The sequence below is a fragment of the Podarcis melisellensis genome (genome assembly GCF_964234715.1).
Source record: "Podarcis melisellensis genome assembly, chromosome: 8".
In the NCBI taxonomy this organism is placed as follows: Eukaryota; Metazoa; Chordata; class Lepidosauria; order Squamata; family Lacertidae; genus Podarcis; species Podarcis melisellensis.
In genome coordinates this window covers 58,750,947-58,765,368 of record NC_138540.1, presented here as the reverse complement: position 1 = coordinate 58,765,368, position 14,422 = coordinate 58,750,947, and the positions used below count along the sequence as shown (strand labels likewise).

General features: G+C 46.4%; 1 protein-coding gene across 1 annotated transcript; it reads left to right on the top strand.

Moving 5' to 3' along the window:
• Positions 1 to 4,023: 4,023 nt before the first annotated feature.
• HEYL (hes related family bHLH transcription factor with YRPW motif like) lies at positions 4,024 to 13,126 on the top strand. The gene is made up of 5 exons (XM_081922892.1): positions 4,024 to 6,446; positions 7,279 to 7,333; positions 8,285 to 8,368; positions 10,512 to 10,593; positions 11,647 to 13,126. Exons 1-5 carry the CDS (start codon positions 6,340 to 6,342, stop codon positions 12,327 to 12,329), a joined length of 1,011 nt encoding a protein of 336 aa, XP_081779018.1. The 5' UTR covers positions 4,024 to 6,339; the 3' UTR covers positions 12,330 to 13,126.
• Positions 13,127 to 14,422: the final 1,296 nt, after the last annotated feature.

Genomic DNA, 14,422 nt, shown 5'->3' with positions numbered 1-14,422 from the left:
CTAAAAAACTCCACTGCCTCAGGCTTCCTCCCATCCCAATGTGCATATTTGAATCCCACCCAAGCTCTGCCTATTTTTAGGCCTGTTAAATTTAGAAGGCCCACTCAGATTGCACACCCATATTTCTGAGAAGGAGCATCTGGCACCATTGCCTTTCCAGCTACTGAAACGTTTGATAAGAGGCACGCTTTGTCATACACCCAAGATTTAGAGGCCGTTGTCTCTGCTCTGCTATCTGAAGACAATGGCTTTCAGGGGCAGTATCCTAGTGAAACTCACCTCAAGGTTCCTCCTCATAATCTTGACAGAGAAGACCAGCGAAGGAAGACCCGCTGCCCTGAAAGACAGCCTAGCCACCATGATCCATCCCCCCTGCACCCTAGATATGCTCTAAGGCAGGCATGTCCAAAATCCATTTTGGGGGCCTAATCTGGCCCGCCGGTCTGTTTAATCCGGCCCCTGTGGCAGTTTATTTCCTGGGGTAAAATCCAAAAAAACCAACTTTGGTTGGCCCTTTGGTCGGCCCCCCTCACAGCCCTTCACTTCATCAAATCTGGCCCTCTTTGAAAAAAGCTTGGACACCACTGCTCCAAGAAAAGACCACTCTCCATTAAGACCCCAAAATAGCTGGAAATAAATACTACTACAAGGGTGGCCAGACTTTTTCGCCCAAGGACTAACCCTCCAAAGTTGGGTCTGGCCAAAAGTGGATGGAGCCAGACTAGAGATGGAAGAGAAATCCCATTCGGTGTGCATTTAATCAATTTATCAAAATTTCACTTCCCCAAACTTTTTGAGAACCAAAATACAGCTGTTCTTCAAGATTCACATATGAATTTTGCGATGCAGTTCTTCAAACAATATTTACAAAATTGCTTGTATTAGGGGAAACATTTTGCCTATGAAATGTTGGTCAGGATGCAAGAGGTTTGCTGAAGGTAGATGCCTGCGAACCACCGTTCTCCACAGGTTGTGCCAGTATTGTGAAGCAAGGAGACACGGATGCCAGCAGCCCCATTGCACCAGGAGAAAGAAATAGAGGCCAGGCTGTGCTGCTTTGGGGAAAGAGCATCTGAAGGAGACTGGCAGATGGTAGGAACTCTGCAGGATGAAAGATGGCACAGCACCAGGAAGGCAAGGGCAGCCTTGGCTTGCAACTCTTGCAAGATCCCTGGAAGCCTCTGTCAGGCATCGCATTCCTGTGACAGTGCCCACTATTTATAGATGAAATGATCCATGCCTTTGCCATGGGAGCATCAGAAAAGGCTTTACAACATGAGATTGCAAGGAAAGACCTCCTTTTCCAAAGCAAGGAAATGTATCCACACATACAATCTAACTTTGTCCCCATCCACCTCCCTAAAAGGGGCAAAGCTGAGAATAAGGAGGAGGAAGCCAACAGGCACTGCCACTCTCTAGACAGGTTGCAAGTGAGATTCTTTTCGAGCTCAAGAGGGGACTCAACCTCTTCTTTTCAATACATTGCTGTTAACATTAAAATTGTTGCTTTATTGGTACAGAATGTATGATTTAAGGACTCTTCTTTTTACAGAAATGCCCAAAGTACTCTGGGCATGCTAATATTAAAAAATTAAAACCCAGGTAGTGAATAATTAACATGAAAACTGTGGAACTTAAAAAAATAAGGCAGTTTAAAGCCATCAAAAGTTAATGCTTTATTTCCCTGCAAGGCAGGACTATTGGACTGTATAAACCCACAAGAATTCTACATCCATTACAGTGGTACCTCGGGTTACAGATGCTTCAGGTTACAGATTCCACTAACCCAGAAATAGTACCTTGAGTTAAGAACTTTGCTTCAGGATGAGAACAGAAATCGTGCAGTGGTGGTGCTGCGGCGGCAGCGGCAGGCCCCTTTAGCGAGTGGTACCTCAGGTTAAGAACAGCTTCAGGTTAAGAACGGACCTCCAGAATGAATTAAGTTCTTAACCCGAGGTACCACTGTAGTGATTTATTCAGCCGCCTTCTTGGGGGACAACACTTTTTCTTTTAAAATGAAAGCTCAGTCTGCAGCACCTGCCCAGGGCGCCACTGGAATCTTCCGTTTGGCATTTGCCCAAAGCAGCCCTACGGGGTGAGGTCAGGCTTTTGCTGAGATTAGCAAAGGGGCCAGGGCTGTCCCGGCAGATCCATCTTTTTCAGTCTACATAAAACAGCCAAAAAGATCAGACGCAGTTGGAATGAATTCTTAGCTTGCCAGCTCTGTGTTCTTTGCTGAGGCCTCTTGCCTGAGGACTCTCCTATTCCTGAAACTGGCAGTGGAAGTCAGCCTTCCAGTTGATGGTTGAACAACTCTCAAGGGTTTAAGGCAGCATATTGTATTCTGGCCCAAATGTAGTTGCAAATGCATGGAACAGCCTCCTCCCAAGCAGGTGGTCCAAATATACATGTTTTTACATATGCATACCATACCTGGAATGTAACCCCTGCATAAGATGTGTGTTACCTGCATATGTCAGCTAAAGGTAAAGGGACCCCTGACTGTTAGGTCCAGTCGCGGATGACTCTGGGGTTGCGGCACTCATCTTACTTTATTGGCCAAGGGAGCCAGCGTACAGCTTCCAGGTCATGTGGCCAGCATGACTAAGCCGCTTCTGGCGAACCAGAGCAGTGCACGGAAACGCCATTTACCTTCCCACCAGAGCGGTACCTATTTATCTACTTGCACTTTGACATGCTTTCGAACTGCTAGGTTAGCAGGAGCAGGGACCGAGCAATGGGAACTCACCCTGTTGTGGGGATTCGAACCGCCGACCTTCTAATCAGCAAGCCCTAGGCTCTGTGGTTTAGACCACAGCGCCACCCGCACTGTCAGCTAGCAGACCTGAATTAGAAAATCCAAACAGGTGCCACAAGAGGGTGCTGCTGAACCACCAGAAAGAGAGGCAGAAGGATCTGGTGCCATTTGGTAAACTTCAAGAAGAACAGATTTAAGTGTTATTCCTGTCCTTAAACTTTCATGAGAAAATGAAAAGAGCTAGAGATAAGGACAGGAAATGAAGGGAGGCTTCCTGTCAGGACAGTGTGTGTGTGTGTGTGTGTGTGTGTGTTTGCGTGTTTGCATGCAGGGGCTCATCCCCACTTTTGTGCCATGTTTCTAGGCTCTGGTCTGGGCTTTTCAGGTCCTGGCCCCAGTAGTAACCCCCCACCCTTCCCGCTTCTGCTGCTTTCCCCAGGTAAACCGGTGTTTTACTGCTGAATCTGAGCAAATGCTAATCAGATTTTCACAGATTGCTGTTTGTTCCAATTCAGAGGTAAAGAACGTATTCTCAGGGAAAAGCTGTGGGGCAAATGGAAAACTGTTTTCTATGTGGCAGCCCTTCAGATATTTGAAGATGGCTATTATATATATTAATATAATAAGTATAAGTATAAGCGGGTGGCGCTGTGGGGAAAACCTCAGCGCCTAGGACTTGCCGATCGTCAGGGCAGCGGTTCGAATCCCCACGGCGGGGTGCGCTCCCGTTGCTCGTTCCCAGCGCCTGCCAACCTAGCAGTTCGAAAGCACCCCCGGGTGCAAGTAGATAAATAGGGACCGCTTACTAGCGGGAAGGTAAATGGCGTTTCCGTGTGCTGCGCTGGTGCTGGCTCGCCAGAGCAGCTTCATCACGCTGGCCACATGACCCGGAAGTGTCTCTGGATAGCGCTGGCCCCCGGCCTCTTAAGCGAGATGGGCGCGCAACCCCTGAGTCGGACACGACTGGCCTGTACAGGCAGGGGTACCTTTACCTTTAGCTTATTATATATATTATATACCCAGTAGTGATGTATGGAAGTGAGAGCTGGACCATAAAGAAGGCTGATCGCCGAAGAATTGATGCTTTTGAATTACAGTGCTGGAGGAGACTCTTGAGAGTCCCATGGACTGCAAGAAGATCAAACCTATCCATTCTGAAGGAAATCATCCCTGAGTGCTCACTGGAAGGACAGATCCTGAAGCTGAAGCTCCTGTACTTTGGCCACCTCATGAGAAGAGAAGACTCCCTGGAAAAACCCCTGATGTTGGGAAAGATGGAGGGCACAAGGAGAAGGGGACGACAGAGGACGAGATGGTTGGACAGTGTTCTCCAAGCTACCAACATGAGTCTGACCAAACTGCGGGAGGCAGTGGAAAACAGAAGTGCCTGGCGTGCTCTGGTCCATGGGGTCACGAAGAGTCGGACACGACTAAACAACTAAACAACAACAACAACAACAACATTATATCTCATATCAGTTTTCTCTTTTCTGGGCTAAACATACCCAACTACCTCAACTGTTCCTCATACGACTCAGCTTTCAGAACCTTTAGCATCTTGGCCCCATCAAGGGAAAAATGTCAAACAGAGGTACACACACCATTTAAATGGCAATGCACAGCAACTTTGTGGGGACCCAGCCCCCTCAAATATTTTATTGAGGGGGCCAAAGCCCCCACAGCCCCTAGAAGTTGGCTCCTATGATGTAGAAAGTGTGCTCCATATACTAGAACGTCTCTGTCTCTTTCCTCTGATTTAATCCCATTGACAGCATATTTAATTTAACTGGGCACCTCCTTATCAGGCCTTTAATAATTCTCATTCATTCTCCTCTGTGGTCTCCATTGCAATTGAAGTGTGAGTAAACTCAGAGCAGTATCTGTTTCATATCATTACAAATACGAGCTAATCCAGGAGCGGGGTTGCCTGGCACATAGAGGGCTTCTGACCACACTGCAGGCTGGGAGCTCTGGCAGGCAGGAATGTGGATTTGATTATAAAGGAGTTAAGTCACTTTGCGCTCTCTGCTGCACTCATAACACAGAGTAATCCTAGAGACAACATGTAACCAATTGCACTGTAATTGAGCTGACATGACAAAAGTTCAGAGAAAGCCCAGAAAGGTTGTATGGGGAGGGCTGCTGGCAGTGGAGAGCAGCTCTGTTTCTGTCCAGAAGAAGGAAAATGTGCCATGATAATGGGATCAATCATATAAAGTGCACCATGTTTCTCGGGGAATGAGTTCTTGTTAGTACCCAGCTGGAGACAGGTAATGGTTTTGGAGGGAGGTTTTGTTTCCTGTGGTGGACACACACCTTTATCCTGTTGTCCCACTGCTGCCTCTAGACAAACACATTTTTGAAACAAAATAAAGCCTGCCATGTTTCTTTACCAAAAGCAAAAATGAAAGAGTAACAACAGAAGCTGTTTTATACTGAGCCAGACCACTGGCTCATTTAGTTCAGTACTGTATTGTCTATTTTGACTGTCAGTGGCTCTTCAGCGTTTCAGTTTCAGCTGCAGTTAGTTGCCAAACTGCTTCCCCCCTGGAGGGTGGTACAGCCCTGCCTTGCATGCAAAAGGTCCCTTAGCATCTGCAGGTTGGGCTGGGAGGAAACACCTGGCGGGCTGCTGCCAGTCAGTGTAGACAACACTGATGGACCAGTGGGTCTGACTCAGTATAAGCCAGCTTCCTATGCCCCTAGCTGAAAGGTGCATCCCAGAGTCCTTTGAAATGCTAATGAGGATCCTGGGGTACATGTTTAAGATTGTGCAGGGTTTATTTCCATTCTTGGTGCTTTGTAGCTTATGGTTGTTGTGTGGGCTGCTGCTGGCCCTGAGATCCTTCAATGTGGTTAGGAAAGTACTTTCTCCCCTTAGGCCCTAATAGTTCCACCACCTTGGGGCCTTCTGTTTGTGCTCTCTAACTGATCCTGGTCAATAGTCCCTTGAAGAAAGTGTTCTCCTGCAGTCAAGAGCCTTGAAAAATCTTTTTAAAAAATGATTCAGCCTCCAGGCCAGCAGAGTTGCAGAGACATGATGTGCCAGGTCTCTCTCTTCCACCCCACCCCCATTTCTTTCTTTCCTTCTTTTCCTGAAACAACTCAGGGCTTTATCAGTCTCGCCTCTTTCCCACGGTTTTCTGTTGCCAGGATGGTCACTGATCCTTTAAACTGCAGCTGAGACCAATCAGTGGAGGCTGAGGGAGGGATGGAGAGGCAATTCACACAGGCTGCTCTTTGACAGGAAGATCCCCCCTCCTCCTGGGATTTCCACCAGCAAGAGGAGAGGGGGGAAGGCAAGAGCAAGCCAGTAATCTCTCACCCCTGGGAGGGAGCTCCTTCACTTACCATACAGGAAGGTTAAAGATGTGCTGAGAAAAGGAAGGGAAGGCAGGAGCGGCGAAATCTCTGAGTGGGGGACAAAGAAGAGCCCATTTCTCTATGTCTTGAAGAGGGGAGATCTTAGCACCTCCCTATGCCCCTTGGAAGAGGGAAAGGGAAGTGGTGGCCCATGTCCTTCTGCCTGCTCTGGGCAGAGTAAGGAGAAGGATGTTTGTCCACTGTTCAGGTACCTCAGTATGAAGAGACGCTGCTGGGAGGAGGAAGAGGGCCACGACTTGTCGGACACAGGCTTGGATCATGCACCCATTGCGGCGGGAAAAGAGGAGGAGGAAGAATGCAGCAGGTAAGGGGACACCTCTTTGGTGAGGATGCCAAATGGATGGAACTGCATCATTTGGAGGCAGGAGGTCTGGTACCAATGAATGATCCATGCCCAATTGCCCAGGAAGGAAGCTGGTAGAGGGAAGCCACTAGAGGCAGCTTCAGCAAGCACACTCTCTAACGCGGAGCTGTTCATAGATTTTGCTTTCCTTGTGTTATAGGAATTTTTTTCTTATAACACTTGGCACTGATGGGAAACTTATTTGCATGAGTGTCTTTCATTTCCCTTTCAGGGGCAAATGGCAAGTATTCTGAACTCGGATGGGAGTACCAAGTTTTTTCATTTCAGCTTGTGTGAGATTCCTGATTTTCCTACCATTGAGCGGAAGATATATCCTCATGCAATCTGATTTAGGGCCACACTCCATTCAAATTCTGGACCACCAAATCAACTCTCTTGGTCTAGCAGCAGCTTCTAAGCCAGGGCTGTGCATCTTTTCATACCAAGTGGGCTGCAAGAGTACTTTGACACACAACTTGCGGGCCCCACACTGAATTAAATTTCCATATCGTAAATTAAAGTGTACGTAGTATATTTCATATTATTGAATATACACAGTTAATACATTTCATTAAATATATGTAATTAAGTACACAATATATTTAACTATTAAACAAATTTAATACACAAACAGGTGCATACACCTTCGTTAACAAAAAAGGCCGTGGGTTGGACTACCCTGTTCTAAGCAGCATTTAAGGGCAGCCCAATACAATGCATGGAATCGTAGTTTAGTCAAAAAGTGCTAAAGCCACAAATGCTTCTTACTGGATCTGTTGATGTTGTTTCTCAGTTCGCCATCCCCCACAAGGATCTTTCATATACAAGCAAGAAAAAAGCGGAGAGGGGTGAGTGCTGCATGATCGAAACCTGATTTATTTTTATTCTTTTTTCAGAATGGTTTTTATTTGCAAAATAACTTGCATTCCTTAGCCCTCACAGCAACCAGTGGGGTAGGTGGCTATCATTTAGATTTTACAATGAGGAAAGTGGCTGAAATATAACGACTTTCTTTAAAAAGCCTCCCAGGAGTCCACATATGGAGAAGGGGCAATTCAAACCCAGGTCCCAAGACCATCCACTGTTTGATCAGAATTGCCAGATCTCAATACAGTATCTGTTTATGGTCCTCCATCCCCAGGACTTTGCTGGAGTGGGGGAATGAATTGCTGCCTCAGAGCTCTCTACATGGCCAGGCACCCTTTTCAGGCTCCCCTCCCACATCTTGGAATGCCCTCTCTTGTGTACTTCAACTGGCTTCCTCACTTCAGGGTTTTAAGGGGGCCCTAAGGATGATTGGCAAGAGTGATCTGATGCTGGTGTTTATTGTGCTGTTGTTCTACTAATTAATTATGTGGCTGTACTGAATTGTTTCTACATTTCTGTTACGGTACTGTCTTAGAATGGTTTGCCTTCAAAAGTGGCTTGCAAATAGTTGGGTGGTTACACACAAAGTTCTTCTGAGATTAAACATTAAACAGAGTGGATAAAGACTGATGATGTATTGATTTTTAATTTTAAAACATTTTTATATTTTAAAGTGTTTGTATTTTTATTTTTATTTTTTGAGTTTCAGCAACAGTGAATTTCTCTTTTAAAAAATGATGTAATTTTAAAATGAATTCTGAACTTAATGTAGACATCAAAAACTTAAGGCCTACTTAATGTCTACTCAAAAGTAAGTCCCCTGGACTTCCTTGAGGCTTACTCCTGGGTTAGCCAAATGAATAGCCTCTTCAGTGAAGTGCAGGGTGCAAATGAATGATGCAGAGTTGTCCTTTTCCATGATGCCCTTACAGATAATCGAGAAACGGCGCAGGGACCGCATTAACAGCAGCCTATCTGAACTACGGCGTTTGGTTCCCACTGCCTTTGAGAAGCAGGTAAGTGCATCTCCCTGTCAAATTCCTGCCCCCCCCACCCCAAGTTCTGACATCAGTCTCCTCCAGAATACATGTTCATTGAACATTCATTCTGATTTGCTTGCACACAGCTTATGTGGAGGTTAGACTATGTCTGGTCTTCATTGAGCATTTGTTCTGATTGGTTTGCAGGGAGGTTATACAACAATGCGCATTCATGCCGCTTTCATTCTGATTTGCTTGTGTGGTGTTTATACATCTTCCCATTAAAGAATGGTCCACCGCACACTTTGCAGTGCATTTCCCCATCGCTTTTGGTATGGTCACATTAGTGGCTTAAACGCGGTGAAGTTGTCCCCCTCCTGCTGCAGTTCAAGCTGCATTGGCATGACATTGTGTACTTCAGAGAGGGGGGGATGTCTTCAACCCAATGTGCACGACCTTTTTGGTTGCATTCATTAAGCTTTCATCTGCATATGGATGTTCAATCCATTCATAGGCAATGGCAGTCTTAAATATTCACACCATTCCAAAGTACAAAGTGATGATCATGTACGTTTTCTTATTGAATTGAAGCTGCTTTGAGAGAGAAAAACCGCATCGAACAGTGGTATTTGTCGATAAACTGAATGTTTCTTATGGATTCTGGTTAATGTTGTGGGAATGTGGTTTCAAAGCAGTGGGAGCCCAAGGGTATGGGCAGAGTATGAGGGTGCCAAGTCGAATAAAATATTGAGGAGGCCCAGTTAAGCCCCACCTCACATAATTGATCACAATACATGGTGCACGCACACTATTTGAATGGCAATGCCCATCAATTTGAGGGGAGGGGTCAAATATTTTAGGGGGGGGTTGAAGGGACCTCAGTCCCTTGGAGTTGGCTCTTATGGCAGAGTAAGTGGCAGTGTGCACGTAACTATTAGTATTCCCAAAAAGCAGTACGTCCTCTTTTTAGAAAAAAAGAAATGTGGATAGCCATTGTGGTGTAGTGGTTAGAGTGGTTAGTCTAGGACCTTGGAGAGACCTGGATTCAAATCATGAAGCTCACTAGCTCACTAGGTTAGTCTAGGACCCTGGAGAGACCTGGATTCAAATCATGAAGCTCACTGGGTGAACGTGGGCCAGTAGCCTAACCTTACAGGATTCTTGTGAGGATAAAATAGGGAGGGAGTCAAAATTGCCACCTTGAGCTGCTTGGAGAACAAGGTGGGATATAAATGCATTGTGTGTGTGTGTGTGTGTGTGTTGCACTAGGGCAGTGATGGCCAAACTTGGCCCTCTAGCTGTTTTGGGACTACAACTCCCATCATCCCTAGCTAACAGGACCAGTGGTCAGGGATGATGGAATTGTAGTCCCAAAACAGCTGCAGGGCCAAGTTTGGCCATCACTGCACTAGGGCAATGGCACACTTTAATCTACTTAAGTTGTGCACCTCATGCCATGCCCCACCGCCACCACTATGTGGTTCCCTGACACTACCCTTAGATTCTCCTCAACTACCCTGGACCACCTGACCACCTGAGCTGGCTTTCCGATGGGTATTTCTATCAACTGTCTTTATTTCTGCTGCCATCACAGATACCAGGTATCTGAATATTTCTCACCTCTAGTGTCGCCCAGTAAAGAGACGTGTGTGTATGAAGCTATAATTTATTTTTCTAAAGGTATAATCAAAGGCTGTATGATCACTCAGTATATATAAGTGTATGTTCAGTTTTTGGTTACTTAGTCTCATATAATACAATAAGGAAGAACAATGCTGACCCTCCTTTATCAAACTAACCTAGCCATCATCCAGATACCTCCACCTCTCATACCAGCTAACAGGCACACATTTTGGAACTCCCTTTCAAGCCCTTATCCCATCACCTCTCACTTCCAATATTCCAAGCATGCTCTTTCCCCTCCCAACCAAACACATCTAATTCATCTAATATGCCTACCTACATAAATCTCACATATTAATTTTACCTTAATTACTCTACTATACATATATGCACACAATATTGTTTATGTATAACCCCAGCAAATCCCAGGGCATATCTAAATTTCTGGTATGTGCATGGATCCCTCCCCATAGTACTAGTGCTCTGGAAACAGCCACTATCACACATTACAATCTGTGTTCATATAATGGGAGTCCTCTTTTTTTCCAATGAACAGGACTCTTCCAAAATGGAGAAAGCAGAGATCTTGCAGATGACGGTAGATCACTTAAAAATGCTTCATGCCATTGGAGACACAGGTAAAAAAAAAACTGACTCTGCTCAAGTCTTTGCCATCCATGTTATGTTATTGCCATCCCATGAATGGAGGCCAGTCAGATGCTGCTGCTGCAGTTAGCAGTGCCAGTCCTACCATTAGGCAAAGCAGTGCAGCTGTCTCAGGTGGCAGAAGCTGAAGGGTGGCGGCAGCAGAAGCAGCTCTCCTCCCTCTTGCCATTCTGTCTAAACTTCTCCAACGATCTTTCGATCATAGGGTACAAGTAACTCCACGTGGGTATATCACATACATTAAAAAAATGAGATAAAGCATGTAAAAACCCAGAGGATGTATTGGGCCTCATAGCAAATATCTAACTCCAATTTTTTGGGCTTTGGGGTCCCCTATCTTTGGCCCTGCAGGAAGATGAGGCAAGCAGCACAGTAGCATGGATTATGTTCTGGCTACCTCCTGACATAAAAGAAAATGTTCCTTTAAAGCCAGTTCTGGGCATGTCTGGGAGTGCTTTGCTCCTTGACTGGGCTGTGTGGTGTGTGTGTGTGTGTGTGTGCATTTGCTACTCTGCCTCAGGGGCCACAAAATGTCTTCAGCCAACCATAGAAGTTAGCATGTAGAGCTATGCATTGTGTAAATGGCTCCCCAGCACTAATCTCACTCTATTGTGGTCTGAGGTCAAACTAGATGTGACCCCAATAAGCAATTGCTTGAATGGATTTACAGAGTGTGTGTGGCAAAGGATTGAAGTCCCCCTGCACCTCCATCCTGCTGTAGCCAGAGTCCTGACTGTATTGGCAGACCTGCTGCTGCATCTGCCTGGTCCTCTCATTTAATCAGATAATCGTTGCTAACTGCACAGATGATGCCACATTGCGTTTGACTCTGCCAGTCCGTTTCAAGTGGCATCTCCTGACAGAAAGTACCTTCAGGAGGCAACATATGTGCCTTAAACTCTCTTGCAAAGTGCATTAGCCGGCCAAGATTGCCTCCAAATCCCATTTTAGAGGGCATCAAAGTCATGTGTGTCCTGCTGAGGGAAGTAATGGCAGTGTATCTGTTTTCATTTTCAAAACACTAGATGCTCGAGTGCTGGCAGTCGATTACAGGACTATCGGTTTTCGTGAATGCTTTACAGAAGTAGTGAGATACTTGGGCACCGTCAAGGAGCAGAGCGGCACCGATTCTATCCAGCTACGGCTCCTCTCCCACCTGAACAACTGTGTGGCTGAAATGGAACCTCCTCCTAGAGCAACATCCACCCTCTTGCCCTTCCAGTCCTGGCCTTGGTGGCTTTTCCATAAATCTATAGCTCCTTCTTTTCCCCAAGTCCATCTCCCCAATAGGGAGGGCAACCCTGGCTTGGCTGTCCTGGCTGCTTCGACAGGAATCTATCTGGGCCCCATGCTGGGAGGAACACCCATTTGCCAAATTCCAAATTCTCTCACATCAGTCTGCTCTAACACCTTGTTTAGTAGAACTTCATCACCCCAACAGAGTAAGCATCGCCCACTGATGACAACAGCCACCCCCAGTAGTGCATCTAGTGAGAGGCCGAGGGAGGCAGCGGCCCTCAGGAGCAGCCAGTTTGCAGCCCTTCTCTTCTCTTCATCCTCCTCCTCTTTGGCTCACAGCCCAGCAGCACCAGTTTACATGCCTCCACCACGTCCAGTTCTGAACGCTTCTGCTCAAGGACCAGGAATCAAAATCGGGAAAGCTGCTAGGCTCTGCCATTCCTGGACTATGGAAATTGGACCTTTGTGATCCTCCCCCCACCCCCAGAGAGAGAGAGATTTTCAGTGGCCTTCTCTTGAATAAAAACAAGAAGTGAAGCTGAACTCAACCCTCAATCCTGCTTTTTGCATACGTTAGAAGAACCTTTCCTGGCAATTTGTTGATTATGTTGTGGACACAGTCTATACAGTGGTACCTCGGGTTAAGAACTTAATTTGTTCTGGAGGTCCGTTCTTAACCTGAAAGTGTTCTTAACCTGAGGTACCACTTTAGCTAATGGGGCCTCCCGCTGCCACCGCACAATTTCTGCTCTTATCCTGAAGCAAAGTTCTTAACCCGAGGTACTATTTCTGGGTTAGCAGAGTCTGTAACCTGAAGCATCTGTAACCCGAGGTACCACTGTATAAGGAAAATGCTCTTTCCTCCTGACTACCATGCCTTCATTGCCGCTGGGACTGGGAGTGCTCTCTGGGCCATATGCATGCAAGTGTCAAGAGGACAGGAACATAGAGTGGGTAGTGCTTGGACAATCTGCACTGTTTCAGCTTTATAAACCCTTTTCCTTTTTCATGCTTGTTAGAGGCTGAGCATGCTGTTGTGGCACTGTAATAGCAAAAAGTCACCATCTGCTGCTGTACTTCCAGTAAAAAATAGTACTGTTGTTTGCCTTTTGCTTGGTTCAGCTGATGTACTTCCCTCTAAGTTTTTGGAACAACACACACACAGGGAGAGGAAGGAAATGGTGTTCACTGCTTTCATAGCTCCGCTCCTGCATCTTCTCCCTCTTCAGCAGCGGTGGGCAAACGTTTTCAGCCCTGGGATCACTTTCGGACACCTTTCAAGGGCAACATGCCCATGGTGGGTGGGTCCAGAGGCAAAAATGGGTGGCGCGAAAGTAAATTTTACCTTAGTACAGTATGCTAGTTTCTACACATACTCACACCCCCTTCTTTCACCTCTATATAGGTAAGCAAAAGGCATTATCAGGATTAAGGCAGCTCCTACGATTGCCTGCAATGAGCTTGCTTCGTGGAGTGCTATTATGTCGGAGGGGAGGCTTCCTCTCTGCAGGCCTCCTACCCATTGGACCAGGAGGCTGGCTGACTGGCTGCTGTTTTGACTGGGATCTTGGAGCCTCCTTTGCTGCCTGCCTGGCAAATGGGTGCCCCTTACTGGGCTGCTGCATGACTGCAAGGAACTTGAGATGTTCCCTATAAGGGGTCACCCTGAAGGTTCTGGCTACAGGTGGTTCTTTTGCCACCCTCCCCTCTTCTTAACTAGGGAGGTTGTGTTAGGGGAAAGGCACTCCTCTGTCTGGCATCTTGGTGTGTGTGGAAGTAGTGTGCACTGGGCAAGGCAACATCATGGGCATCCTTTGCTGCTGCTGTGATTTCATTGGCACCACCTTTGCATAGGTGATATCCAGAACATCACTGGGGTGTGACATTGTGTTTGGGGGGTGTTGCCCTGCTGGGGATGCTGTGGGAGTGGCTGTCAATGCTGCTCTGTCCTTGGGGGGCAGAGGGAGCTGCTGCATCTCAGGTCTGGGTCAATCTTGTCTACACAGACTGACAGTGGGCCCACTGAGCCATGGCTTCCACTCACACAGACTATACTTTGTTTCTGGCTTTGCCATTGTAAGTTAACAGGATGATCCCAGCTACATTATGCCTAAGTGTGATTCACAGTGGAATCACAGGATCGTTTTGGCTCTTCGAAAAATGTACACAGCCTATGATTTGCCTCCTGCTGGCAAAGCCATGAAAGGCCTGGAAATGTTGGAGATTAAAATGAGGTTGAGCTCCTCAAGATGACCCATTTATTCAGCATTTATCCTGATTTGCTTACACAAAGCCTATACAGAGGTTAGATTATGTCCAGACTTCACTGAGCATTTGTTCTGATTTGCACCATGTTTTTCTGACAGAAGGACCATGGGCCATGTTTTTCTGATGGAAGGATGCGTATGAATGAGTGGGGTGTTTGAGTGAGAGTGAGATTAATATATGAGGAGAGAGAAGCCAGAAGAGGTACACCACACATCCAAATTACACCACTTCCCCCAAAGAATACTGGGGACTGTATTTCACCTCTCACAAAGCTACAATACCCAAACTACAGTT